The sequence below is a fragment of the Dermacentor albipictus genome, unplaced genomic scaffold (assembly GCF_038994185.2).
Source record: "Dermacentor albipictus isolate Rhodes 1998 colony unplaced genomic scaffold, USDA_Dalb.pri_finalv2 scaffold_17, whole genome shotgun sequence".
Classification (NCBI taxonomy): domain Eukaryota; kingdom Metazoa; phylum Arthropoda; class Arachnida; order Ixodida; family Ixodidae; genus Dermacentor; species Dermacentor albipictus.
The window spans coordinates 10,967,873-10,994,710 of record NW_027225571.1 but is presented as its reverse complement, the minus strand read 5'-3'; the positions used below and the strand labels follow the sequence as shown (position 1 = coordinate 10,994,710).

The following is a 26,838-nucleotide window of genomic DNA, read 5'->3' as shown; positions in this document are numbered from 1 at the left end:
CAGAGAAGAACAGTAGGAACAAATCCCGCGCCATTGTAAACTGTCTTGCGCTGATCCGAAGTGCTGGGCCGAGATGTACTACGGGCGGCCTTTTTGGCGTGAACAAAAGTTTCTTTGCTGCCGATGGCAGCACATCATAACCAAGCAAAGTATGCACCCTGAAGATAATCAGTAGAGCTCTCAGGTCGTGAAAAACGATCGGCAGATAAGCGTGCACAAAGAAGGAGACCGCTCAGGGCCGTAAAGCAAACTCGTTGGGGAACAGCTGTGGATGTGCCATGCTGACTCAAAACATTGTTGCCATCAGAGCTTGAATCTGCTTCACGGTCATCTTCGGAATCGTAACTCGAGTCCTCATCACTAAATTGAAGTGCGGGTGCCGCATAGTTTCGAGCAGGACACTTTTCTAGCGACGCAGCCGCACGGGACGTCACTATGGCAGCGACTTTCGATAACTGCACAGTGGGACCGGCAACGCCCCTTGCCAGGATTTTACGAGAGGAGCATTGCCGAAACACTTGAAAACTGGTTGCAAAAGCCAGGTCCACATGTTGGACATGTGGCAGACTTTCAGAAGTATACTTTAGTGGAATAAAACGACTCAGGCTCCAAACCAAAGCTCACTAGTGAACAGGTGGCATCATTTTCGATTAATTATCCCCGCTCAGCACTGTTGGACGGCAAAGCCGGCAATATAATTTATGACGTGTTGGGAGTCATTTGATTACAAAATTTTAATGTTAGTGCAGCATAATCGTGAGTGGGATGCTTTTTCTCGAGCGCAGCAGAAGATGACAGCTGCGCCTCTTTTCTCTACAATATACGCACATTAGTTCGCAAAAAGGTCTGTAAAAAATCGCGACATCGCCGAAATGCGAAAATTTAAACTGATTCTGAAAGTGCAGTGCCTGTACTGACTACTGGATGGCCTTATATGGATGAGAAACGGCTCCAATAAGTCGAAATTGGCAATCTAAAGCATTGTTCACTGGTGACCGATTTGAATTGGCGGGGTAACGAAAGAGTTAATAGAATAATTTCTTAGCATTCTGAACATTTGGACAACAAAACACAAGTGAATAGAAAGAGGTTGTACATGCACTTCTGTCTCTTCACTTCTGGATCACTCTTTGTTAGTTTTGTGTCAGGCTTTAACATTTCAATTAGGACTTCAGGTAATTTTGCTTAGTCTTTCCTTGTATTCACGGGGTTGTGTCCAACGAAAAAGTCAAGCCCCAGGGTTCCACTTCTCATTCATTGCACTAACTGGCAGGCAGATGATGGTATAAGCAGTCAGCCAATACATTAAGCTCTATGAAGACTTTGTAGGGGATTTGCCACAAATACATTTTGACCATTAGTATGGTTTAGGCAGGTACAAAATAATGAAGTTTCGCAGTACATACTATGAATGCAGTTTTACTTTTCAGTAGATGCCCGAGTAGGTAATCAAGCAGCAGTGTTTGTCATTTCCCCCTGGATACTGCAGTTTTAATGAGTATGTGTGCCAGTCATTCTAATACAAAAATGGCAACCATGTACTTGCCTAACCTAACATCATTGATGTTGACATTTATTCTATTTTCTATGCACTGTAGGACCTCATAGAGCCATTTCGGACGTATGCGGGCATCCATGGCAACAATGGTGTCACAGATATACAGCAGCAGAGTGAGACACTGGTGACTGCTGGACGAGATGGGCGAGTGCTGCTCTACTCTCTTAAAGATCGGGAACTACGTTACTTGCGTGTCTTCTGGGTGAGCGCACATGCACCTCCTTTTTTGTTTGTTTAAATCTCAATGATTGCAACTACTATTTCAACATCTCTCCTATTTGGCAAAGATGTGTGACACACACGCAAAAAAAAAAAAATCCATGTATTGTAAACTCCCTGGTTCCACTTGTCCACTGTGTGCACAGCAACAGCATTTCCATTCAGTGTGACAATTGAGTCTGCATGTTGCTGCACATTGCAGGCATAGCATATAGTAGACCTCCATGCACCAGAAGAGCAAAGCATCTACAGTCGTCAATTGAACTTTTTCAGACTTGATGGAAACTGGAAAGTAGGCAGAAAAGCCCGTTGAGCAGGAACAAAAGAGCAGCTTAAAAAATCACTGATGATACCTTGCCTCAAGCTATGCTTGAAGGTAACCGTGCTTGCTTGTATTTGCGCAAGAGTCATGATATCCCCATACATGTTACAAGATTGTTGCTGCATTTGCTATCTCCGCTACTGACGGTTGTGTGCGATCATTGTCAACGAAGCCACTCGTTGGCGTTGCAACAACTTGGTGTATAATTTCATAATTCGTGGGCTCTGCGTACAGTTCAACTTCGTTGTCAGACTCGCCCAAAGTCCTCGAATATTACCTTAGCAGGAATGTCCATCTTGCTACTTTGCAGGTCGTGCATTAGGCCTCCTTGCCAATGGCTATTGTCGGCAGCCTCCGTGGTTGTGGCCGGCACTTGCCTCTTCACGTGCACAAACTTTCAGTCAAGTTTGTGTACTTAGACTTGAAAAAGAGACTATATGATCTACACCTTCGAGTGGCTGCTTTACATCGCTGTAGGGTCTTTACTGACCCAAAGCATCTGTTTTTGTTTTTTTTTTGTTTTTTTTCCATTGATGAGAAGTGACAGCTTCTCTATGACAAGTGTGCTGGCCACAACCATCACTGTGATTCGTTCTTTGCTATGCTTAACTCTCTCTCCCCCTGTGCAACATACAGGGTAAGCAGGCAAGGGTATGATGTGGCAACATTTTGAAAAATACCCCGTCTTGTCACAGTTGAATACTGTATTTACCTGAGTATAACTGGCACCTTTCTTTTGAAAATAATGGGTCTGAATATTGCCTGCACATTACAGTTGGATACAAAACCAAAACCACGTTCATGCCGTTGGCAACAGCCTACTGTCAGAATCTGTGGTAGAGTGTACAAGCGCAACTGCATGAAGACGTAGGAAGAAACAGATACACAGACACAGCGCTTCACTTTCAACTATAGATTTTATTTTTGCATGCATCGATAAAACTGTACGAGTGGAAACAAACCCATGCCCCATGCCTTGCACACGTGTACAGTATATCGAAATTCACCACTGAATGTTCTTTTTTTGCTGTTACGTTTGTTTCCGCTCGTACGGTATATATTTATCGATGCGTGCGAAAATAAAATCTATAGTTGAAAGTGAAGCGCTGTGTTTGTGTATATCTGTTTCTTCCTATGTCCTCATGCAGTTGCGCTTATACACTCTACCATGGATTCTAACCAACTAGCCCGGCAATGTGTTTTAACCACTGTCAGAGGGGTCAGATGCAATGTCAGACAGCGATGGTGACAGAGCATGTTTTGCTGTGGGTTAGCACTGGTGAATCATATCTGTCACCAGAGGGTTGCAAATGGCGATGTGCAGCTTTAATTATGAAAGCTAATTTAAAAGGAAAGTTACTTTGCACATTGAAGATAGCAGTAACAGAGCTGCATCACGTCAATTACATGGACACTCCAGGTGCATTTCTGCCATCGCTGTCGCCGTGAGGTTCCGTATGAGTGAAAGTGTGTGAGGGTAAGCTGGCCAACACGGTTCAATCTCGCGTGCGCGAGTGAGGAACGCAGCCCAGAGCATGCCCTCTCCTGTGGTGTGCAAGGCAGGGAGGTCAGGCAAGGGAGAAGGGGTGTTCTTCTCCGGTGGCTGCTAGGGTGCCTCGATGTCCTCCTCACCCGCTGCTCCATACAGAATGGAGACATCCACAACATTTACTGCGGCGTTGGCAACGTAAATCGCTGACGCCATAGTAGACGCCTTTGGCAGACGCTGTAAGCATGTGTTGCTGGCGCTCGTGTGTCTTGAAAGCAATCTACGACTTGGCCAAAGTGCACACCCGCGTGGGCCTCATCTTCAAACTGATCTACGATGTTTGCAGAGTGTACGTATTGCCGACAGCTTCGTATGCGCTGTGCTTTCGCCGTTTCGTTTGCGTTGAAGCAGCAGATGCACGGAGGTCAATTGGCTTGCGGCTGCTGCCACGATTCCTAACTCCAGAATTTTTACAGCGAGTTTCTGCGCTCATCGAGCGAGATGTATTCATGTTTACCTGTGCGCGCATGACACCGTGCTGGTTAATTTAGTTGAAACATGTTGACGGACTAGTTAGTTTGAATCCATAATAGAAAGTGTAAGCGCGACTGAACAAGGACGTAGAAGGAAGCAGACACACAAAGACAGCGCTGTCTCTGTGTGTCTGTTTCTTTCTATGTCCTCATTGAGTCACGTTTACATATTCTATCATTGTTAGTTAGTAAGTGTATGTTTACAAGTTTATATGGCTGATAAAACTACTATCCTTACTTCGTACAACTGTCTATTAATTTGCTCTCGCAATTGCTGCTTCGTCTTTCGGACGGAACTGCAACATTTTTTGTGTGCCTGAGACTTGTGTTCATGACTAGTGATACAAAGGGAGAAAATCTTTGGCTGCAAGTTGACCAGGAAGGTCTTCCATGGGCCGAAAACAGGAAAATATCTGGACCTTGAAGACAAGTTTGCCGACTTGGTCAAGCAACTCTGTGGGGATTGCATGCCCATGATGACCAAGTTTTTCAAGGTAAAGGCCTGTGATCGAGGCCTATCCAGTAGTGATAGTAAAGCCAGTAAAAACTGGGCTTCTTCGATTTTCCACTTCTGGCTACCCGCGGGCTGCCAGAGTCAGCCAGAGCATCTTCGTTTTTCTCGGTTTGCTCCGCCCACCGCCCTACGCACTTTCGCTGGGGCGTTCGTTTTGCTCGCGCTGGATGGTTTTGGCTACCCGCGGGCTGCCAGAGCCTGCCAGGACGATTTTGGTCTGGCTGCTCTCTGGAAGTTCTCTGGCTAGCAGACGACTAAAAGAGGTGATGGGCGCTCGCCGCCATCTTTACGGGGACTTCACGGATTGCAACGTGGGCACTTGAGGACTTAAATTTACCCCGCTCAGCCAACTGTCTACGGTCATCTTCGGATTTTCTCACTTCTAGCATTATCTTTTTAGGTGCTAACGCTCCGTTCCACATCGCGAAGCGGTGTGATACGAGCCTTGGTGAACCGTTTGGAACTTTTGTGTGTGTGTATATGTGTGTGTCCCCTGATTGCTTCTTCGCGGCGGTGAATAGCGCGCCGCGCTCTCATGCATGCATGTTATCTGCATCGTGTTCCACGCAAGTTGTAGACGCTCATTCACAGATTGCGGTACATTTTGGGTTCGTCTTTCTCTGGTGGCGTTCCTTTTCACATACCTCGCGTATCTATATATCTCCTTTTACTGCAGTTAGCAAAGGCTTTGCAGCTAGCCCGTGTTCGCTCCGTCTCTCCGTCGTATGCTTAGGTGGCAGCTCGAAACTGATATGTGTTTGAACTGCAGGCCGTTGATCTAAGAATACATTAATTGCACTCGGTACATTTAGACACACGTACATTGGCTTATTGCTCTCATGAGTGCGACCAATGTTGTTTTTCGTGTGGAATGTTTCGCTGGTCACAGGCGACGTGCATTTTCATGCGCCAGCCGCGTCCCCAGCTCCTTAAATGAGAAGCACCATCAGCCGCAACAAACCTTCTGAAATCGAAGCCCAAGCAGGTCGGCGCGAAATTTTATGCGTATGAGACGTACCCGATAACCTGCTTTTTCATGTCTTGTGGTGACACAACGCTAACTCATCAATGTCGCCGGTGGTCGACGTGATCGCTGCGAGCAGGGATCCTCCAGCCATCGCTTTCGAGTATACAATCATGATTTTGCGTCTTGTCATCCGCTGCGTCAGAGGCCATCTGTTGTGCTGTGCAAGGCGAGGTTGTCCGAGTACGCGTCCTGCACCGAGTCGTGCGAAAGTGATCGTATCCCTGAATGCAACTATATATTTTCAAGCTGGCAACGCATAAATGGGCCGACTACCCCGAGCGCGCGCCGGCCTCGCCGGGCGCTGCCATGCTGGTAGCATGTTTACATTTGGCCAGCTGTACCGGCGTTCGATTTTGCAAACTTCGGGCAGGTTCGGGTTGTCTTGGGATCCCAGCCCACGTGACTTCCTGTCAGAACCGGAACTAGCTGGCTGCCATCTGACTGCCAGCGGGCGGCCAGAACTCCGAAAATCGAAGAGGCCCACTGCATAACTAAATTTATGAGCAGAAAAAGTTTGCCCTTCAGATGCACACAGGCATCTGCTGGAAGTTGCCATTGGCTTTTGAAGAAAAGCTTGATGCTTTTCAGCAGTGGTTTGCGCTGGCACTCGGTCACAAAAATGGATATTTGTTGGAGCAAATTGTAAACGCAGACCAAATGCCACTATATTTTGATATGCCTGATAACACTACAGGGGAGACAAAAGGCACCAAGCAGGCATCCTTGCTGTCATCCAGGAATGAGAAGACCCATGTCACCACAATGCTGTGTTGCACAGCTGATTGGTATAAGTTGCCTCTGGTTTTGATTTTTCAAGTGGAAGACACTGTTGAAAGCACTCAGGTTCCTGCAAGGCATCATAGTGTGAGCCAGCGAAAATGGATAGGTGGACACCAACATGGTCATTGACTGGATTGTCTGTGTGTAGTGAAAGAAGCCTGGTGGTAACCTCAGGATTTGAGCCATGCTTGTACTTCATGTATTCAAGTGCCACTTCGACCAGCATGTCAAGTACAAGCCCGGTGCATGGCAAACTGTCTTGGTTGTGATACTCGTAAGCATGACCTTCCACCTGCAGCCACTGCATGTGTGCATTAACAAGCCCATGAAAGATCATGTTCGCACGGTGTATAGCGAGTGGCTAATAAATGGCAGCCACACTTTCATGCCGAGCAATAGGCTGAAGCACACATCATTGGATGAACTGGCCAAGTGGCTAGCCGAGGCATGGACCACCATCCTGTCTGCATTGATCGTAAAATTGCTCAAGAAGTGTGCGATTTCTAATGTGATGGATGGCATGGAGGATAACATGCTGTGGTCAGTCGACAGCAATAAGGAGCTCACTCACAGAGATGACGACGATCATGGCAAATAAATTTTGCATTCTGTGAAGGCAAATTGTGCTTGCCTCATTTCTTTCTCATTGCACACATAAGGAGCATGCTATAGTTTACTTTTATAAATCGGGTGCACATTACATTCAAGTGCACTTTTATTTTCATGCTTTAAGCCCGTGAATATCAGTTATGGATTAGATTCAGGGGCGTGTTAGAATCGGGTAACTACAATGTGTCTGAAGGAACATATTTATCCATTAACGACATACAGGCCTGGTCTGTTGCGCCATTTTCGCTGTACGCTTTTTTAAGCAAAATGTCATGCTTTTTCTTAAATTTACAGAGCCATTGATCAACAAACTTGAAATTCTCGATGTCCATTTTGAAGGCAAATTCTCTCGGCTTTTTGCTTCAGCAAATCTCGCAACTTGGGCAAGTTCTTTGCTAACACTACCCACAGCCATAGCTTCACTAAAGGGCCTCTTTGAGCGCTGGGTGTTTTCCCTTCCTATCATTCCTCTGGGCCTTGTTATTTTGAAAGCAGTCAAAATCTTGACTCCATTCTTCACATAGCCAGGAAGCGTTTGCTTTGACAAATGGTATTCTTTCACAACAGCAACTTCAGTATGTTCTATCAGCTTAATGATCGCCACTTTTTTTTTTTTTTTTGCGAATGTCAGTGACGTGTACTTGCTCCACTTTCTTGCAAAAGATGGTGCTAGCCAAGCACAAGAAGTGGCACCATAGCACCGAATAATGCTGAAAGCCACACGAACATTGTTTATGCCACAACACGAGCAGCAAAATGAATGTTTATTTCCGGCCCAGGCAAGTGAGAAGCTTATCACAACAGTCTTCTTTTTTAAAGATACTGATCCAGGGCAATCTTGAGCATGTCGATGGGCGTAGACAAGGGGTGATTGGGGCAGTTCCATGGTGCTCGCTGTCACCTGTGTTGTCTTCAAACAGCTGGGGCCATGCCACTTCTGTGGAGAAATCCTGTTGCTCTTGAGTCTGCTCTGGTAAGAGGCGTTTTACCTGGTCCAGGTGTCGACAAAGGACCTCACCATTGGTGCCTTGGACCGTCACCATATGCGAGCCGTCCCTGGCTAGAATGTGGGCCAATGTCCCAGGTTCACCGCGTTCATAGTTCTGCACCCACACTGGATTGGCCGTCTAGAACTAGTATCTGGAAGTCTGGAAGTCGCGTGCATGTTGTACATGCAGGTGTAGTGGCACAACCACATTATCAAGCCTTGAGTGCAGCTCATCACCAATTAACAGCCTGGCAGATGTTTTTTCGCACAGTGATGGCGTCCAACAATAGTTATGTAGAATCCTTGCTAGGCATGTCTACATTGGTCTGGTTGCATTTTTATCGAGCCCTTCCCTTTCCGTGAGAGTATTCAGTTGAGGATGATAAGGCACGATGCGGACATGATCAATGTTGTTTACCCAGATGAATTTTTTAAATTCTTCACATGGGAACTGCAGGCCATTGTGCAATATGATTGTTTGCGGCAGGCCAAAGGTGCTAAACAGGGTACGCAAAACTTCAGTGGTTGTCATCACTGTGGTGCTTTATCATGGTACAACCTCTATCCGTTAGTCCTTGGAGTGTACCACCTCTAGCAGCTTGAACCCGATCACTGGGCCTGCAAAATCAATGTGCAGATGGGTTCAGCATTGCCTGATGTCTGGCCACATCACTGGTAGTTTCCTCAGAGAAATCAGTGCTGCCTGGACACACACTGGGCATGATTTAATCAAACGCTCGGTACCTTGATGATGCCCAGGGACCATAGTAATGAACAAGCTAGCCTTTTCATTGAGGTGCTTCCTGGTGAGTATCGTGCAGCAACCATATCATCGTAGCACCATTTGGTGGCCCCAACACAAAACCACATTACTAATAGTTAGCTCGTCTCTCTTTCATATTATGGCTTCAAAGTGGCATTTGCCTTGTTAAACCGGAGAGGCCAGCCATTACAAACCCATTTCCGCACGCTTTGTTGGCTTCTGTCATGTTGCCAGATGCTTAGCTGAGATTAGGCTGTAGTGGGCAGTGGGCTGTCAGACCACCACCAACAACGAAGAGAGTTCGGGAGGCACTGGTATGTAAACAGTCCCTGAGCTTCGCTGACATGTCGCTTACTACTAGCCACTAGCTTAAAAAACAATATTTACCTTGGACCTTGTCTTCCAAGTTGGTAACACCGGATGCACCCCACATTGCAACTGCCCTGCATGAAGTTGGGGTTCCAGCCCCCAGCAAAGGCACAACATCCTCAGTCATCATACTGAAGCTTCCCGAATCCTGGCCTTCCATCTGTGAACTGTGGTTCATACACATTGAGGCCCAGTTCTTCTGCCAACGAGTCACATCGCAGACGTTCAAGTTCGACTCATGAGTACGCTCAACCCATTTGTTGTACCTCTGGTACATGACATTCTGCAAGCTCCTCCACCCACAGACCCGTTCGACAACCTAAAGTTAGAGCGGCTGCAGCACACCACCATCTCCAAGTCTTGTCAGATTCAGCAGCTCCTGTCATCGGAGAAACTTGTTGACAAAAAGCAGATGGAGCTACTTCGCCACTTACCACAGCTACTCGGAACCAGTCCGTCATCACTCAACTTGATACCAACAGCTACTGGCATGCAGTCTTATGCCAGCCGCCTGCGAACTACAATAGCTAGCATCATTCCAGCACCGCTTTGCCACAACCCCAAAGCTCTTTGCGCAAACTCATCTTTATTCCACACCTCCCACTTATTCTTATCCATGCACTGTTGCAATTGCTATACGACAGCCCCTCCAAGGTCCTCAATTGCAACCCTAAGCATTTCATTCTTGTTAAATGTTGACACTCAATTTAGCATATGCTAAAGAGGATGAACGTGAAAGCCTGCCCACTTGCGACACATTCATTACGTTACTTAACGTTTTCATTTTAATGCGTTGTTACTTCCTGTTGTTTTCTCCCATTAAAGTTTGTGGGTTTGAGGGTCTTAATTAACTCCATCTTAATTAACCATACCTTAATTAATGCAGGTAGTAAGTCCAACTCTCGTCCTTTACGATGTCAATGGAAATCCAACTTGGAAATATGGCCAGTTCGCCCAAATCTCCAAGTGGGTTCGACTCCCACCAAAAGGTTGAGGGTTCGAGTGGCTTAGTTAACCCTACCTTAATTAACTTGCCTTAATTCACTTGACTTTAAAGGGTCCCTGAAACGGCTCAGACAAATTTTGTAGATGCGTAGGGTACAGCTACAGTGAGTAATTTGCTCCACAAATTGTGTGAAGCGTCTTGTATCAAGAGAGGTACAGACAATTACCAGTTACACTTCTCCATAGCCATGCATTTTCTCCACAACTCGTTTGCCATGCGATCGGGGCTAAGCTCCACCTTCACTGGCTCTGCATCATAATGGGATGTCATCTTGTCTACTTCCAGTTGTTTTGTAGCCAGTGTGCAAAGCCTCTCCAGCCTCTCTGGCAGCCACCTGGCATTAAAACTTCTTTCTGGGCGAGTTGGTGCATACTTGACATAAAACTGTTTACAGCGCAAACACATGCAACCACAAAGTAAGGGACAGGACCCAAGCGATGAAGCGCTGAACGCTCTCGACCATAGGCACCGACGCATCATTCGGCACCACACGCAGAGCAACAGCGCATGCAGCAGCATTTCTCCAGTGCACGCTGTCGCCCGTAGGTGCTGACATGTCACTCGCCACCAGACGCAGAGCAACAGTGCATGCAGCAGCATTTCTCCAGCGCACGCTGTCGCCCGTAGGTGCCAACACATACTCGGCACCAGATGCAGAGCAACAGTGCATGCAGCAGCATTTCTCCAGAAAAAAAAAAAAAGCCACCTGGCAGTCAATCCCAAGTGAGAGCTATCAAAGCAGCGCATGTTGCAAGCATTCTGTCGCAGCGCCGAGCTTATCCTGTATTCCGGTGACCACAAGAGATCTGGACGTTTGGACCAATGGGTGGAGGTGTAAACTAAAGCCCTCCGTAGTATTGTTGAATCTAGAAATAACGAAATCGGTAGGAACGCGAAAAAATGTGCTCTCGTGAAAATTTTGTGGTTGCGAAAAGAGACGGCACAGATAGAAAATGCATAGTAAAACAAAGCTTTACTGTCAAAATTCTGTTAGCCTACTTTGGCAAGCTTTCCTTGAGGATATAGAACCGCATTGCCAACAGTACAAAGTGCGCCGTATGCGTTGATCAGCAATGGCAGCACTGCTGTGGAACAGTATTCTTGGTCAATTACTTTCAGAGATACGATCACTTTTGCGAGATTTTGTATAACTTGGGACCGGACGCAGAGCAACAGTGCAAGCAGTAGCATATCTCCAGCGCACGCTGTCACCCGTAGGTGCCGACGCGTCACTTGGCACCAGATGCAAAGCAACAGCACGTGCAGCAGCATTTCTCCAGCACACGCTGTCGGCTGTAGGCACCGACGCGTCATTCGGCACCAGATGCAGAGCAACAGTGCATGCAGCAGCATTTCTCCAGCGCAAGCTGTCGCCCGTAGGTGCCGACGTGTCACTTGCCACCAGACGCAGAGCAACAGTGTATGCAGCAGCATTTCTCCAGCGCACGCTCTCGACCATAGGCACCGACGCATCATTCGGCACCAGACGCAGAGCAACAGCGCATGCAGCAGCATTTCTCCAGCGCACGCTGTCGCGCGTAGGCACTGACGCACCATTCGGCGCCAGACGTAGAGCAACAGTGCATGCAGCAGCATTTCTCCAGTGCACGCTGTCGCCCGTAGGTGCTGACATGTCACTCGCCACCAGACGCAGAGCAACAGTGCATGCAGCAGCATTTCTCCAGCGCACGCTCTCGACCATAGGCACCGACGCATCATTCGGCACCACACGCAGAGCAACAGCGCATGCAGCAGCATTTCTCCAGTGCACACTGTCGCCCGTAGGTGCTGACATGTCACTCGCCACCAGACGCAGAGCAACAGTGCATGCAGCAGCATTTCTCCAGCGCACGCTGTCGCCCGTAGGTGCCAACACATACTCGGCACCAGATGCAGAGCAACAGTGCATGCAGCAGCATTTCTCCAGCGCACACTGTCGCCCGTAGGTGCTAATGCGTCTAGTGCCGATTGCAAAAGTGTTCATATCCCATGTACCCAAAGGTAAACGATAGAGATTGCAGCCCCCTTTGCACAAATCTACACCCGGCGCCAAATCCACATGCGATGCCTGTCAGGTGGGACCAAAACCACTATTCTTGAAGCAAGGGATTCATATTCCCGAATGATTGCTCAATCACGGCCCTATGCATGGCACTCCATGCTTTAACCACTATCTCAAGCACCGTAAACAATTACGTGTCGGTGGGATGTGGATTACCTTGTTTTTGGTGCATTTTTATGACTGAGGCACACATTACGCATTGCACGGCTGCAATCGGCGATCGTTGTTCGAAACACGCGTTCAGTTTGCATTCAGGCTTAGGCCTTACATGATTGGCCTAAGCTACATAGGCTGTGTCGAGTTGTCAGTCGGGGGGGAACACAAGCTGAACGCGTGTTAAGAACAGTGATTTATAATCACGCCTAATAGGTATACAAAAACCGCTGTCGCATGTCGGTAGCAACATGCGCACCGCTTCATACGGGTGATCAACAAACAAGATGGCGCCCATGATGTGTTTCCAGTGCACGTGATTGCTTCCGGCACTTGGTTGTCTTTGCAAAAAAAAATGCCGGCGCGCACGCAAGAGCAATTGGCAGTATTTGACGCAATTTCAGTACAAAACAATCGCATTTGAGCACATTTTGGAGCCTGCTAGATCTACGCGAGTAGGTAAATATGCAGGGTTAGGTTCCGGCAAGTTTACCGTGTCTACTCGCATAATGATTGCTTTTTTTTTTTGTCAAAAAAATTGCCGCACATTCAGGGGTGTGATCATTATGCGGGTTAAATTTCCCACGAAAAGAAAATTTTTTTCTTTTTTCATGTGGCATTTGCTGCGGGATGACAAGAGGTCAACAAACAGGCAGCTGCCGCTGTAACAGTGCGTGACACCAAAACAAAAATGGCGGCCGGTGGAGCAAGCCGACCGTGCCAAATGCATTTCTTTTTTTTTTTTCTTTTTGTGAGTACATTACATGCATTGAAACAGTCATGTCCACTTTGAGGGGACAGAAACAGAGATGGACTTGCTTAGCAGCCAGTGACATAGAAACACATGACGGGTATGCTGCGGAAACTGCGGCATTTGTCTTTACTACTATCCTAATATGGCATGTTTCCTCTAAGTGTGGGCGAATATCTTAGCTGTGTTACAAGCGTCGGCATATGAATAGGGTACATTTCTAACAGATCAGTGTAAACATGGCTACTATCGTTGCCGCTCATGATTTGTTGCATGCCCACCAGTGCAGATGAGAGGAATCGAAAGGCGTCTGTGTTGTTGTTGTTGTTGACCACAACCATTACAAAGCCTACAAATAATAAAGCCAAGGCAAGTTTAGTTGTGGCTATTTTTTTTTATGGAAGTGCGAAAAGACATGAAAGGAATGAAATGGGGCATCTGCTTAAGCATGTATGGTGCGTGCAGACCACTAGGTAGTCGTTCACGTAGCATTCGACAGATGGTAAGCGCAGTCATCATTAGCTAAACTTGGCACACAACATATCGCTGTGGCAAATTCAGGTTGCGATCTTTACACAGGAAAGAAAAACAAAGTCGAAGTTTGATGACAAAATTCAGGGATGCAATCATTACGCGAGTGCTATCGTTATTCACCGGTGCTGACATATCTGGCAAAGACTTGGAGGCTCACAAAGAAGCTTGAGAACAAGTTAAGGACCGCGCAAAGAGCGATTACTCAGCAGCTATTACTCCCTCACTAGGGGGGAGCATTGTAGTGGGCAGTGTGCTGCCAGATCACCACCACCGACGAAAATAGTTTGGGAGGCGCTGGTATTCGAACTTTCCTTGAGCGCCACTGACACGCGACTTACTAGGTACTAGCTACTAGCTTAATAAACAGTATTCTCCTTGTACCTTGTGTCCCTACTAGGCCATCATTGAGGTTCCTTCTTAGCAGCATATACTCGCTGTCATCCTTTCCTTGAGCAGTCTCCATTGGGGACATTGAGCACACTTGAAGAACAGTGCCGAAGACCTGTTGTGTGCCGCATGCCGCAGTGTCGTTCTGGCTATAGACGGCCCAAAGATTGGATCTGCCAATCTTTGTGAAATCAACCACCGAGAGAAAACATTGCACAGACAAAGCAATCAATGCATTGCCTGTCCTTGTATATATACTGACTGTCCCAGCTAACGTTAGCCAAGCTGTTAAAAGAAAAAAAGAAAAATGCGGTGCAAGATACGATGATGAGACCTAGGGAGTACGTTTTTCAGACCATTTACTTTTATTTTTTCGGTTTGGCTAATATTATTAGGGACACGCAATATTTATTCGTGCTTAAAGCAATTTGAAACATGTTTCCGAAGTTGAAATGCACAATTGCCAGCTGTTCAAATCAAGCTTAAGGCTATGTTGATCTTGTTCAGCGGTTGTTAGGCTTAGCTCATCGACGAATTCATGCACCCGCTACCAAGAGAGCTGAACTAAAAGATAAGCAATTAGGACGGACAAAAGTGCTTTTGTAGTTCAGTTCTCACCATAGCGATTTGAAGTGTTGTATGCTGTGCACAGAAGAAGCAGGAAGCGCGACTGTGCAGTGCCAACGTCAGTACATCACTGTTGCCGATCAGAGGCTTCTGGTTGCACTCTCCAGCTCTTCCACAAATGAAATGCGACTATATATAGTGATACCTCTGTGTGTATTGTTTCAGACCTATAAAGGAGGTTGTGATGTTCGTATGCTGACACATTTTTATGCCTCTTAGGCTCTTATGCTAAACGGGCAACAAGTGGCAGCCCCACAATACTCCAGCACGCCTTGCTCAGTTATGCCAGTATAAAGCAGGCATCGACATTTTCAAAGAAAGCTATGCACTCTCATGTTAAGTGCTTATACGCACAGAGTTTCTTTTTACTATACTTCAACCCGCCTTGGTTGTTCAGTGGTTGTGGTGTTAGGCTGCTGAGCACGAGGTCGCCACGGCGGCCACATTTCAATGAGGGCAAAATGCGAAAACACTTGTGTACTTAGATTTCATCATCATCATCAGCCTGGTTACGCCCACTGCAGGGCAAAGGCCTCTCCCATACTTCCCCAACAACCCCGGTCATGTACTAATTGTGGCCATGTCGTCCCTGCAAACTTCTTAATCTCATCCGCCCACCTAACTTTCTGCCGCCCCCTGCTACGCTTCCCTTCCCTTGGAATCCAGTCCGTAACCCTTAATGACCATCGGTTATCTTCCCTCCTCATTGCATGTCCTGCCCATGCCCATTTCTTTTTCTTGATTTCAACTAAGATGTCATTAACTCACATTTGTTCCCTCACCCAATCTGCTCTTTTCTTATCCCTTAACGTTACACCCTTCATTCTTCTTTCCATAGCTCGTTGCATCATCTTCAATTTAAGTAGAACCCTTTTCGTAAGCCTCCAGGTTTCTGCCCTGTAGGTGAGTACTGGTAAAACATAGCTATTATACACTTTTCTCTTGAGGGATAATGGCAACCTTCTGTTCATGATCTGAGAATGCCTGCCAAATGCAGCCCAGCCCATTCTTATTCTTCTGATTATTTCAGTCTCATGATCCGGATCCGCAGTCACTACCTGCCCTAAGTAGATGTATTCCCTTACCACTTCCAGTGCCTCGCTACCTATTGTAAATTGCTGTTCTCTTCTGAGGCTGTTAAACATTACTTTAGTTTTTTGCGGATTAATTTTTAGACCCACTCTTCTACTTTGCCTCTCCAGGTCATTGAGCATGCATTGCAATTGGTCCCCTGGGTTACTAAGCAAGGCAATATCATCAGCGAATCGCAAGTTGCTAATATATTCTCCATTAACTTTTATTCCCAATTCTTCCCAATCCAGGTGTCTGAATACCTCCTGTAAACACGCTGTGAATAGCATTGGAGAGATCGTATCTCCCTGCCTGACACCTTTCTTTATTGGGATTTTGTTGCTTTCTTTATGGAGGGCTACGGTGGCAGTGGAGCCGCTATAGATATCTTTCAGTATTTTTACATACGGCTCGTCTACACCCTGATTCCGTAATGCCTCCATGACTGCTGAGGTTTCGACAGAATCAAACGCTTTCTCGTAATCAATGAAAGCTATATATAAGGGTTGGTTATATTCCGCGCATTTCTCTATCACCTGATTAATAGTGTGAATATGGTCTATTGTTGAGTAGCCTTTGCGGAATCCTGCCTAGTCCTCTGCTTGACAGAAGCCTATGTGTTCCTGATTCTATTTGCAATTACTTTAGTAAATAGTTTGTAGGCAACTGACAGTAAGCTGATCGGTCTATAATTTTTCAAGTCTTTGGCATCCCCTTTCTTATAGATTAGGATTATGTTAGCGTTCTTCCAAGATTCCTGTATGCTTGAGGTCACGAGGCATTGTGTATACAGGGTGGCCAGTTTCTCTAGAACAATCTGCCCACCATCCTTCAACAAATCTGCTGTTACCTCATCCTCCCCAGCTGCCTTCCCCCTTTGCATAGCTCCCAAGGCTTGCTTTCTTTACTTCTTCCGGCATTTACCTGTGGGATTTCGAATTCTTCTAGACTATTCTCTCTTCCATTATCGTCATGGGTGCCACTGGTACTGTATAAATCTCTATAGAACTCCTCAGCCACTTGAACTATCACATCCATATTAGTAATGATATTGCCGGCTTTGTCTCTTAACGCATACATCTGATTCTTGCCAATTCCTAGTTTCTTCTTCACTGCTTTTAGGTTTCCTCCATTCCTGAGAGCATGTTCAATTCTATCCATATTATACTTTCTTAAGTCAGCTGTCTTATGTTTGTTGATTAACTTCGAAAGTTCTGCCAGTTCTATTCTAGCTGTAGGGTTAGAAGCTTTCATACATTGGCGTTTCTTGGTCAGATCTTTCGTCTCCTGCGATAGCTTGCTGGTATCCTGTCTAACAGAGTTACCACCGACTTCTATTGCACACTCCTTAATGATGCCCACAAGATTGTCATTCATTGCTTCAACACTAAGGTCCTCTTCCTGAGTTAAAGCCGAATACCTGTTCTGTAGCTTGATCTGGAATTCTTTTATTTTCCCTCTTACCGCTAACTCATTGATCGGCTTCTTATGTACCAGTTTCTTCCGTTCCTTCCTCAGGTCTAGGCTAATTCAAGTTCTTACCATCCTATGGTCACTGCAGTGCACCTTGCTGAGCACGTCCACATCTTGTATGATGCCAGGGTTAGCTCAGAGTATGAAGTCTATTTCATTTCTAGTTTCGCCGTTCGGGCTCCTCCACGTCCACTTTCGGCTATCCCGCTTGCGGAAGAAGCTATTCATTATCCACATATTATTCCGTTCCGCAAACTCTACTAATAACTCTCCCCTGCTATTCCTAGTGCCTATGCCATATTCCCCCACTGCCTTGTCTCCAGCCTGCTTCTTGCCTACCTTGACATTGAAGTCGCCCATGAGTATAGCGTACGGTATTTTGTTTTCACTCTACCCATCGCTGATTCCATTGGTGCACGTTAACGAACCCCAGTTGGTCGAAATTTCCGGAGTCCTCCATTACGGTGTGCCTGATAATCAGAAAATGGTTTTGGCACGTAAAACCCCATAATTATTTATTTTTTTTTGCTAAATTTCATCGAGCACACTGCATGCATGATGAAGAGTTCTAAAAAAAGTGAAAACCAGCTATCAATAACTGCTCCCGGTCTCCCAGTTGCTGTTTTCAAAGTGGCCCCAGAAGCCGCCGGTCGCTCTTTTTATGTAGTTTGTCTCAGCTAGTGCGATGCGACAGTACTTACATTTGCAAATTAGCATGTCTTGCAATATTTTGTCATTATGTTGTGTCAGCACTGCGTGATTTACACGGTGCTTGAAGAGCCTGTGTGAACAAATCTACTGATTGGATAAATCGATACGGAAACATGAAATGTTGCGCAAGCTATAACTGTTCCTTTCCACGAATATGCTAAATGTCTTGTTGGGAAGAATGAGCAAAACGAGAACAAGGCGAAAGCAGGAGCCAACGTTTCGACATGTGGATTTGTCCACTTGTCAAAACGTTGACTCCCGCTTTCACCTTGTTCTCGTTTCGCTCATTGTCTTGAATTTGCATCTCCCACCTTCCTCCGGTTTTCCCTTGTTGAGAATAAGCAGCACGCAGAAATCGCCGAACAGCATGTGTAGAAATTATCAGCAAAAATACTTTGACAGCTGTGTCAACGCGGGGGGCTGTTGGGTCGTTGCAGTGTTGCAACAAAATCGTCTGATTTTTCTGCCGGTGACTCCACTCCTGCTTATACAGCAGTCGGCACAACACAGCCATCGCAGGAAGTTAACAGACCAAAATCAGCATCGTATCAGCCTAGCGCAGTGGTGGATTGTGCCAAATTGTGCCAAGAGCAGTCCTCTGTGCCATCCTGCTCCAAAATGGCATTTTAGCAGAAAATTGCACCGAGGCTTTGCCAGAGAAAGCAAAATAATGAAGGCCTTGTAATGTTGATGTTGCTTCGCTGGTAAAACTGAAACCTAAAGCGTGCTTTCAGCATCATCATCATTATCCTAGAAGTTTTTAGAGGTGCCATAGCCGATGGATATAGCCAATGTCTTCATTCCTCCATTCGCCGTTCTCACCAGTTTTAACTCTTTGGCTGCATTTCGCTTTAGTGTAGGTGGCAATGTACTGCTGCTGTGTGGTTATTTGTGCCGTTTGTGCTGCAGTTGGGTACTCCTCATACTACCGTACCATAGAGCTTGCTCAAAAAGGCTGCCTGGTCAAGGATAAGCCTTGGATAACGTCCAGTTGCACATTGTTTAGCATAGTTGTTAATATGGTGCCACTTTATAAATACCTCGAAATATGTGCACTCAACTGCGGATGCATAATTGGCATATTAAGGGCACTTTTCTTGCAACCCTGCATGATCGGAAGAGCAGATTCCATGGTTGTAACTTACCGTATTTACTCGAATCTGATGCGCCCTTCTTTTTCCGATAAAATTAGTCCAAAAATTGTGTGGGCATTAGAATCAAGTACAACCCTAAATCATTACCATATTGCTATCGGCCTTTCAAAATGGCCACGTCGTACATGCTTTGAGCGTAACTGCCATAGCTTCCTTCATGTCTTGGGGTTGTATTCTGAAACGATCTACTTCGGCAATACTATTGCCTCGGCGATAGTATCGCCATCTGGCACGTGCCGATTGGCTGGTTGAGCAAAATCAGATGACGTATTTCCTAGGTATACTTTGTGGCGCAAAATACATTTCTGGAAAAGGGACAGAAGAAAGGGAGACAGTGAAGCGCCAACTACCAACTGTTTAATGACAGCCTGGACAAACGTAAAACAAAAACAGCAAAACGTAAAACAGCCAATGAGAGCTCGCAGATGGTGAAAGTGTGGCCGAGACAGCAATGTACTGCTGAAGTGGATCGTTTCAGAATACGGCCCCACTATGTGTGCTTAGTACACTGTCCGTCTTCCCATTTTCTGTGTTTACTCTGTCAGTACAGAAGTGTCGACTGCACGGACACGTGATGCCACAGTTAAAAGGAAAGTGATGATGTGTGTGGAGACGGACGGAAATTGTGCCGCATCATGGGCGTTTGGAGTTCCTTAAACATGCGTGCAGGACTGGCGTAAGCAGGAGAGGCGTTCTACTCCGGTAGCTACATTGTGTACGGCGTGGCTGCGGGGCTCCTAGCTTGAAAGCGATCTGCGATGGAGACAGAGTCTATGCATCCAGGCGCACCCCACTGTGTTCTTGTCGCTTAGTTTGCATTGAATCGGGAGGCCGCACAAAGGTCAATTCGATCGCTCCTGCTACCGCACTTCCTCACTCCAGCGTTTTGTTAAAGAGTTTGCGCGGTTATTGAGTGAGACGTGTTCACGTTTGCTTGTGTGTGCATGACGCCATGCTTGTTAATTTAGTTGATAAGTGAATGTTTCAAGGTTTATACGGCAGATGAAATTACTAACCTTACTTTTCGTGCAGCTGTCTACTAATTTGCTATCGCTATCGATGCTAAGCCTTTCGGGCGAAACTGCAATTTTTTCTATTCATTGCAACTTTATGTATTGGGAGTAAATCTTTGTTTTTCCAAATGAGAGAAAGTTTTATTTTCGCATTTTGGTATGAAAGAATGAGGTGCACGGTAGTGTAAAGGCCTTTTCTTTTTTTACATCACGGCAAACGGATGCATGTTGCAATCGAGGGTGGAAGTTTTTTTTCCACTTTTTTTTTGGTAGTGGAAAACAGGTGCATGTTACAATCGAGGGCATGTTACAATCAAGTAAATACGGTAAACAAATTTCACATGATCCAAGGCACAGTTATGTAGGAAAGATATTGGATCTTAGCTGTAAAGAAAACCGTCTTAAGTGTAACTTCGGTTTAGTTGCATCATGTTCCTTACATGCCCTTATTCCACAGTCTTTTTTTGTTTTTCTTTTGGTAGTTTTTTTCCTTGCTCGCTTGTAGCGTCGCAATTTGATTTCATTTATTTCATTTATGTACTCTCAAGGCCGTACAAGCATTACACCGAGGAGTAGCAATATAAAAATAACAAAAATGGCTAATGAGGCAGCACATGATCAGAGATAGCCGACTTGAACACTTCATGATCTGTGATAGTGACGATGGAGGCGGGAGAGCGATTCCAGTCTTGATTTGTTTTGGGGATGAAGGCTTCCAGGTATACATTGCTTCTACACTGAGGCACCCCAACCTTCATTCGATGATCAGTACAGAATGACAAATGGCTCGGAGGCGAAAAAAGTGTCATTTTTAGGTCATTATTAGTGTATATATTTTGTGAAACAGGCATAAGCGGGAAATTCGACGTCTAGTAGGAGAGGTAGGTCAAGCTTTAGCTTCATGCGATAAACGCTAGCTAAGCGATAGTAGTTAGAGAGAATAAACCTAGCTCAGCAGTTTTGAACCAGCTCTAAGGACTGTGTTAATGAGCTAGTGTACAGGTCCCATATCAGTGAAGCGTACTTGAGTTTAGGATGCACTAATATTTTATATAGTAGTAGTTTCTATGGAACGGGAGCGAGGCTGAAATTCTGCGAAGAAAACCAAGGGAACTGCTAGCTTTGTTAATAACATGGTGGATATGTTTCTGCCACGACAGGTTATTAGTGATATGGACGCCTAGATACTTGTAGCTGTCGTCAAACTGAAGAGGGCAACCATTAAGATCATAGCCCTGAGAAATGGACTGGTTAATCTTTCGAGACACCCTCATTGCTTTACATTTGTTAATGTTTAGTTTCATAAACCATGTGTCACATCAAGAAGAAATTTTATTTAGGTCAGATTGATAAATGGAGAAGTCAGACTCATTAGAAATTAAGTGGTACAGAACACAGTCGTCTGCAAAGAGCCTTATGTTAGAAGTTACAGAATCAGGCAGGTCATTAATAAAAATTAGAAAAAGAAGATGCCCAAGGACTGACCCCTGAGGAACACCTGATGTTACATTGCATGATTTAGAGTTATGATCATTAACAGAAACAATCATGCAAATGCCTGTTGCAAGACAAAATGGTAGAAGCAGCTTTGTACCACGATATGCACATAGGGAAAGTCATCCAATTACATACTATAGAAACTAGTTCAGTAATTTTTATTTCAAATGCCTCGTTGATGAACCTAAAGCCAGCTCCGTTATATTTATTGACTATTTCAGTTAAAATTGAGACCATCTGGTGTATAGATGTAGTTCGCCACAGCACCAAAAATGCTTTTTGCTTTGTCAGGATGTGCACCAAAAGGTCAAATGGCTGTCTACCACTGCTTGTGCAATCAGGCCTAAACCCTTCTAAACTATTCTAAACCACCAAAGCAAGCCGATGACACCAGCGATCGTAACCTCTGCAGTGGTTCCCCTAGCAGCAGCTGCTTTCCCTGTAGCAAACTTGGCCTGAAGTTTCGTGACCAGTAGAAAAGTATCAAGGGACTCTGCTACTACGTTTTGAAGCATATTGAAAAGGATTGTTAGTTTTTTTCAGACAAGATTGTGTAATGCCACACGTGAAAATACCCAAAATTTATTGCAGCACCTTGCCTTATTCACATAGGCAAACCTAGAGAGCCTCACAGAACAAAATTTGTGTGAAAAAAATCTTTTTAGATAGATGCTATGCAGAGCAGTAAAGTGTCTTGATTTTTAGACAAAATATCAGAGATGGCTGAGTAATGTATCTGCAGCACATGGCCTAGAATGATTGAATTATAAACACTTTGCACATTTGTGTCAAGGTGGTAATTCCTGAGAAAAGTAGCATCAAAAAAACTATGTGAGAGAATGTCGTGTTCTTTTCGCCATATGTTTTTTTTTTTTATGCTGCTCTTCTCAAGAATATAAAATACCAACTCGCCCGTCATACCATCCTTCAAAAAAAAATATGATGTCCTATGGCTCTTATTGACATTATATCTTGCCTGAAGGCCTGCTTTGAAAAAAACAACATTAAGCAGCTTAAGATATCACATATTTAATGTCATCTTTTTGTGCCCACATGGCAGAGGTACAAGTCCCAAATCAGGATTTTTGCTGGCATAATAGGTCATAATTTGATACTGAAGGAGTTCCAGTTCGATTTGTTCCATGGCTCACATGTGCATTTTGGCTGGGCATAGCGCAGAGCTCGACGACGCTTGAATGGATCGGCCACATGATACTCCAGAGCAATGGCCTCCTGCTGTGTGGATATCACATGGTGAGTTGCTGCCAGGACTGTTGTAGTGAGTTGGTGGCTATGATGTCCCAATACTGAGCGTGGGTTTTGGGGTTAATTTCCTCATATATTTTTTTTTTTCAGGCATGTAATATAAAAATGCTTCTATACCTGGATATTAAAGTTTCGCATCCATCCAATTCTATACCTGGATGTAGGCGCATGCTAAGAGCTTGTATGTGCTAAAAATAATTTCAGGCCCTCTATACAGCATCCCTCACAGGCTGTGTGCAGCTTTTGATCACGCAACGATCCCACAACCTTCGCATGCGAAGGTTGTGGGATTATTTTCCACTTGCGGCAAGTTGTTTTTTCATCGACTTTCATTTCTATTCATCGTTTCTTTATTCATTTATTAAGCACAAGTAATTTCCCCTATGTTGTCCTTGGTGTCAGTGTTTGTTGGCTTCTTATGATATGCCTAGATATAGATTACTTAACCCTTTGAGTGTCGATTTTTTTCGCCATATGCAACCGCCCAGGGTCGATTTTTTTTTATTGCAGATTCCAATTCTTCTTAGGGACTTATTCAGAAAAAAATTTACTGTAATTTTTCTAGGGTGACAAGAAAAATTTTGCGTTGGTATATATGTACTCTTCATTCATGAATAACAACAATAAAGAAAGGAAATAAACGTATAAGAATTAAAAATTTGATGCATTGTTATACACATTGTTCAAGGCTTTGAAAATTCGCACATGAGAATATTTTGCAAGACTCAAATGTTCCTGCTCTTACTAATATTGTAAAGGAAGATAACGAACGTGCGCACAGAGTCAGCAGCATCGGCAGCATCAAGCGTGCAGCAGAGGCTCGAGCTTGGGAACTGCTCAGTGCATCCTAGAACTGGCGGTCGCTACGAACCCCAATAAATCTCCTTTATAAGTGGTGGAGCCGTGCGGGGTAACATTCCATTCTACCATCCTGGAACACCGTTCTCGGATGCTACCCTCCGCCATGCCGGACGCCGACCAGCAGACTCTTCCATCACCACCAGTCCCTTGCGCTTGCACCGTTCGCCAATGGGAGCCTCCTATCTTCAGCGGAACCGACGACAACGACATTGAAGAGTGGCGGTCGTTCTACGAACAGGTGAGCGTTCACAACAAATGGAATGACTCGGACAAACTGGCTTGTGTATCATTCTACCTCGCGGGCGTGGCCAGTCTCTGGTTCAGAAATCATGAGGGGGATATCCGAACATGGTTGGCGTTCAAGACGTCGATTACAGTATTTGACCGACCCGCCGTCTGGAAACTCCGAGCCGAGCAGCGTTTGCGTACACACGCACAGGACACGGGTGAGACATTCACCAGCTATATAGAAGACGTTCTAGATTTGTGCAGGCGCGTGAACGCTGCCATGACGGAAGCGGAAAAGATCAAGCACGTCATGAAGGGAAACGATGACGATGCGTTCCAGATGCTTCTAGCCAAGGACCCGCGCACTGTTGGCAACGTCATCAGCTTGTGCCAGAGCTATGATGAATTACGTAAGCAGCGAGCTCTGACAAGGCAACATGCCACACCAAATGCGGCGTCACTCTGCAGCATGACCACCAGCCCAGAACAAATAATAATAATAATAATAATATTTGGGGTTTTACGTGCCAAAACCACTTTCTGATTATGAGGCACGCCGTAGTGGAGGACTCCGGAAATTTTGACCACCTGGGGTTCTTTAACGTGCACCTAAATCTAAGCACACAGGTGTTTTCGCATTTCGCCCCCATCGAAATGCGGCCGTCGTGGCCGGGATTCGATCCCGCGACCTCGTGTTCAGCAACCCAACACCATAGCCACTGAGCAACCACGGCGGGTAGCCCAGAACAAGCCTCCTTGATAACCCAAATCAAGAATTTCGTGCGCGAAGAAGTCGCACGACAACTATCTCTGGTGTCCGCTACTCAGGAGTCTGCCAGCACTTTGCTGTCTCATCTCCGTATCGTGATCCTTGAAGAGGTCGCGGAAGCGCTGCCGGCTGTTCACCAGCAGGGTGTTGTGACTACACCAGTCACTTATGCTACGGTTGCTGCAATGGCCCCTCGCACTGTGCCCGTGCGTCGCTTCCAGCAGCCTGTGCACCGCCCTCCCCATCCCATCCCCTGGACCACCACTGCTGTCGCTAACCCATGGCGTACGCTGGACAATCGCCGTACATGCTTCGCATGTAGGTATCCCGGTCATGTCGCAAGGTTCTGCCGCCGCCGATCGCAGGCATTTGATGACGATTGCTGAGCGCCCTATGTGCCGCTTGATTCAAATGCGCCTTACGGGCCCTTCGTCGCATCACCAGCTCGCTCCCAGACTGATCGCCGTCCTCGCTTCGAAAGCCTCTGATCACCCTTCCCACGTCGCCGATCACTTTCCCCTATGTGTCGACGACCCGTCTCTAAACGAAGAGGGAAACTATACGATGCAGTTCCTGAGGCAAGAACTGCGCCGGTGTCGACATGCCAAAGTCCTCCTCCTTTACCTGCCAATGTCATTGATGTGTTTATCAAAGATGTCGCTACAGTCGCCCTCGTCGATACCGGTGCCGCTATTTCAGTTATGGATGCCAGGTTTTGCCGTTCGCTTCGTAAAGTGACGATGTCTCTGTCTAGATTGTCACTTCGAACGGCAAGTGCTCAACCTGTTTGCCCTACCGCCGCTTGTACTGCCCGTGTGACAATACAGGACATTTTGTACACGATTGAATTCGTAGTTCTTTCATCGTGCTCCCGCGCCGTTATTCTAGGATGTGATTTTCTCTCACGCCACAATGCCATCATCAATTGTGCTCGGGCTGAGATTGAACTTTTCCACCTTGGTGACCTGGCCTCCGTTGATGCTCATCCTGCCGCTAAAATTGTTGTGAAAGAAGACACCTGTATTCCCCCGTGCTCTTCAGCATTTGTACCAGTCTTCTGCTGTACCATATCCGACGGGACGGTCTTCTTCAAGCCCTGTCATCGCTTTGTTACCCGAAAACTTGACCTTGCCGCCGGTGTCAGCACGATGCCTATTTACAATCATCTTTCATCGCCGCTATCAGTGCTCCGCTGCGAATGCCTTGGTTACGTCGAATCAGTCAATTCAACACGAATTGTCTTCGTCCTCGACGAAGTGCCTTCTATCGCCGTCCATGAACTGAGTGCCCTCTCCATACCTGACTCAACATGGACTGGTGTGTTCAGCCCATTGATCGCCGAAGATCTGATGCATTCGCAGAGATCTCAACTTCTCGCAATCCTTCAGCACTTCCGCTGTTCTTTCAACGTTGCGCAAACATCTCTTGGCCGTGCATCGGCAGTCAAGTATTATGACACTGGCTCTCACTCACCGCTGCGACAAAAACCGAATCGCGTGTCCGCTACAGAACGTCACGTCATTGCTGACCAGGTCGATGACATGCTCTGTCAAGGTGTAATTCAACCTTCACAGAGCCCATGGCCCTCTCCCGTGGTCCTCGCCACAAAGAAAGACGGTTCCATCCGCTTCTGTGTTGATTTTCAAAGGTTGAACAAGATCACGCTGAAGGACGTCTACCCATTACTGCACATCAATGATGCTCTGGACTGTTTGCAGGGAGTCGAGTTCTTTTCTTCGCTGGATTTGCGGTCAGGCTAGTGGCAGGTTCCGATGGCAGAGCATGATCGCACGAAAACTTCCTTTTTTACATCAGACACCTTGTATGAATTCACCGTCATGCCTTTCGGACTTTGCAACGCACCTGCTACGTTCAAAAGAATGATGGATACTGTTCTGCGTGGCCTCAAATGGAAAATCTGTCTTTGCGATCTTGACAACATTGTTGTGTTCGCCCTTGATTTCACAACTCACCTGCTCCGCCTCCACCGCATACTCACTTGCTTGACCAACGCCGGGTTGCAACTTAATTGAAGAAGTGTCGATTTGCTGTTCGTCAGCTCACAATTTTAGGCCATGTCGTGTCAAAGGAGGGCATTCGCCCG

The 26,838-nt window shown here is 46.0% G+C and overlaps 1 protein-coding gene across 5 annotated transcripts in view; it reads left to right on the top strand.

The window, feature by feature from the left end:
• The window catches only part of LOC135909425 (tRNA (34-2'-O)-methyltransferase regulator WDR6), a 443,227-nt gene that overhangs the window by 275,915 nt on the left and 140,474 nt on the right, over positions 1–26,838 (top strand). For 3 of the 5 annotated variants that reach the window (XM_065441378.2, XM_065441375.2, XM_065441380.1), the window contains 2 exons: positions 1,599–1,760; positions 22,790–22,864. In XM_065441378.2, the coding sequence (XP_065297450.1) occupies positions 1,599–1,760; positions 22,790–22,864 (237 nt within the window). The remainder of the gene's footprint in view (positions 1–1,598; positions 1,761–22,789; positions 22,865–26,838) is intronic. The other 2 variants (XM_065441379.1, XM_065441377.1) reach the window with 1 other exon arrangement.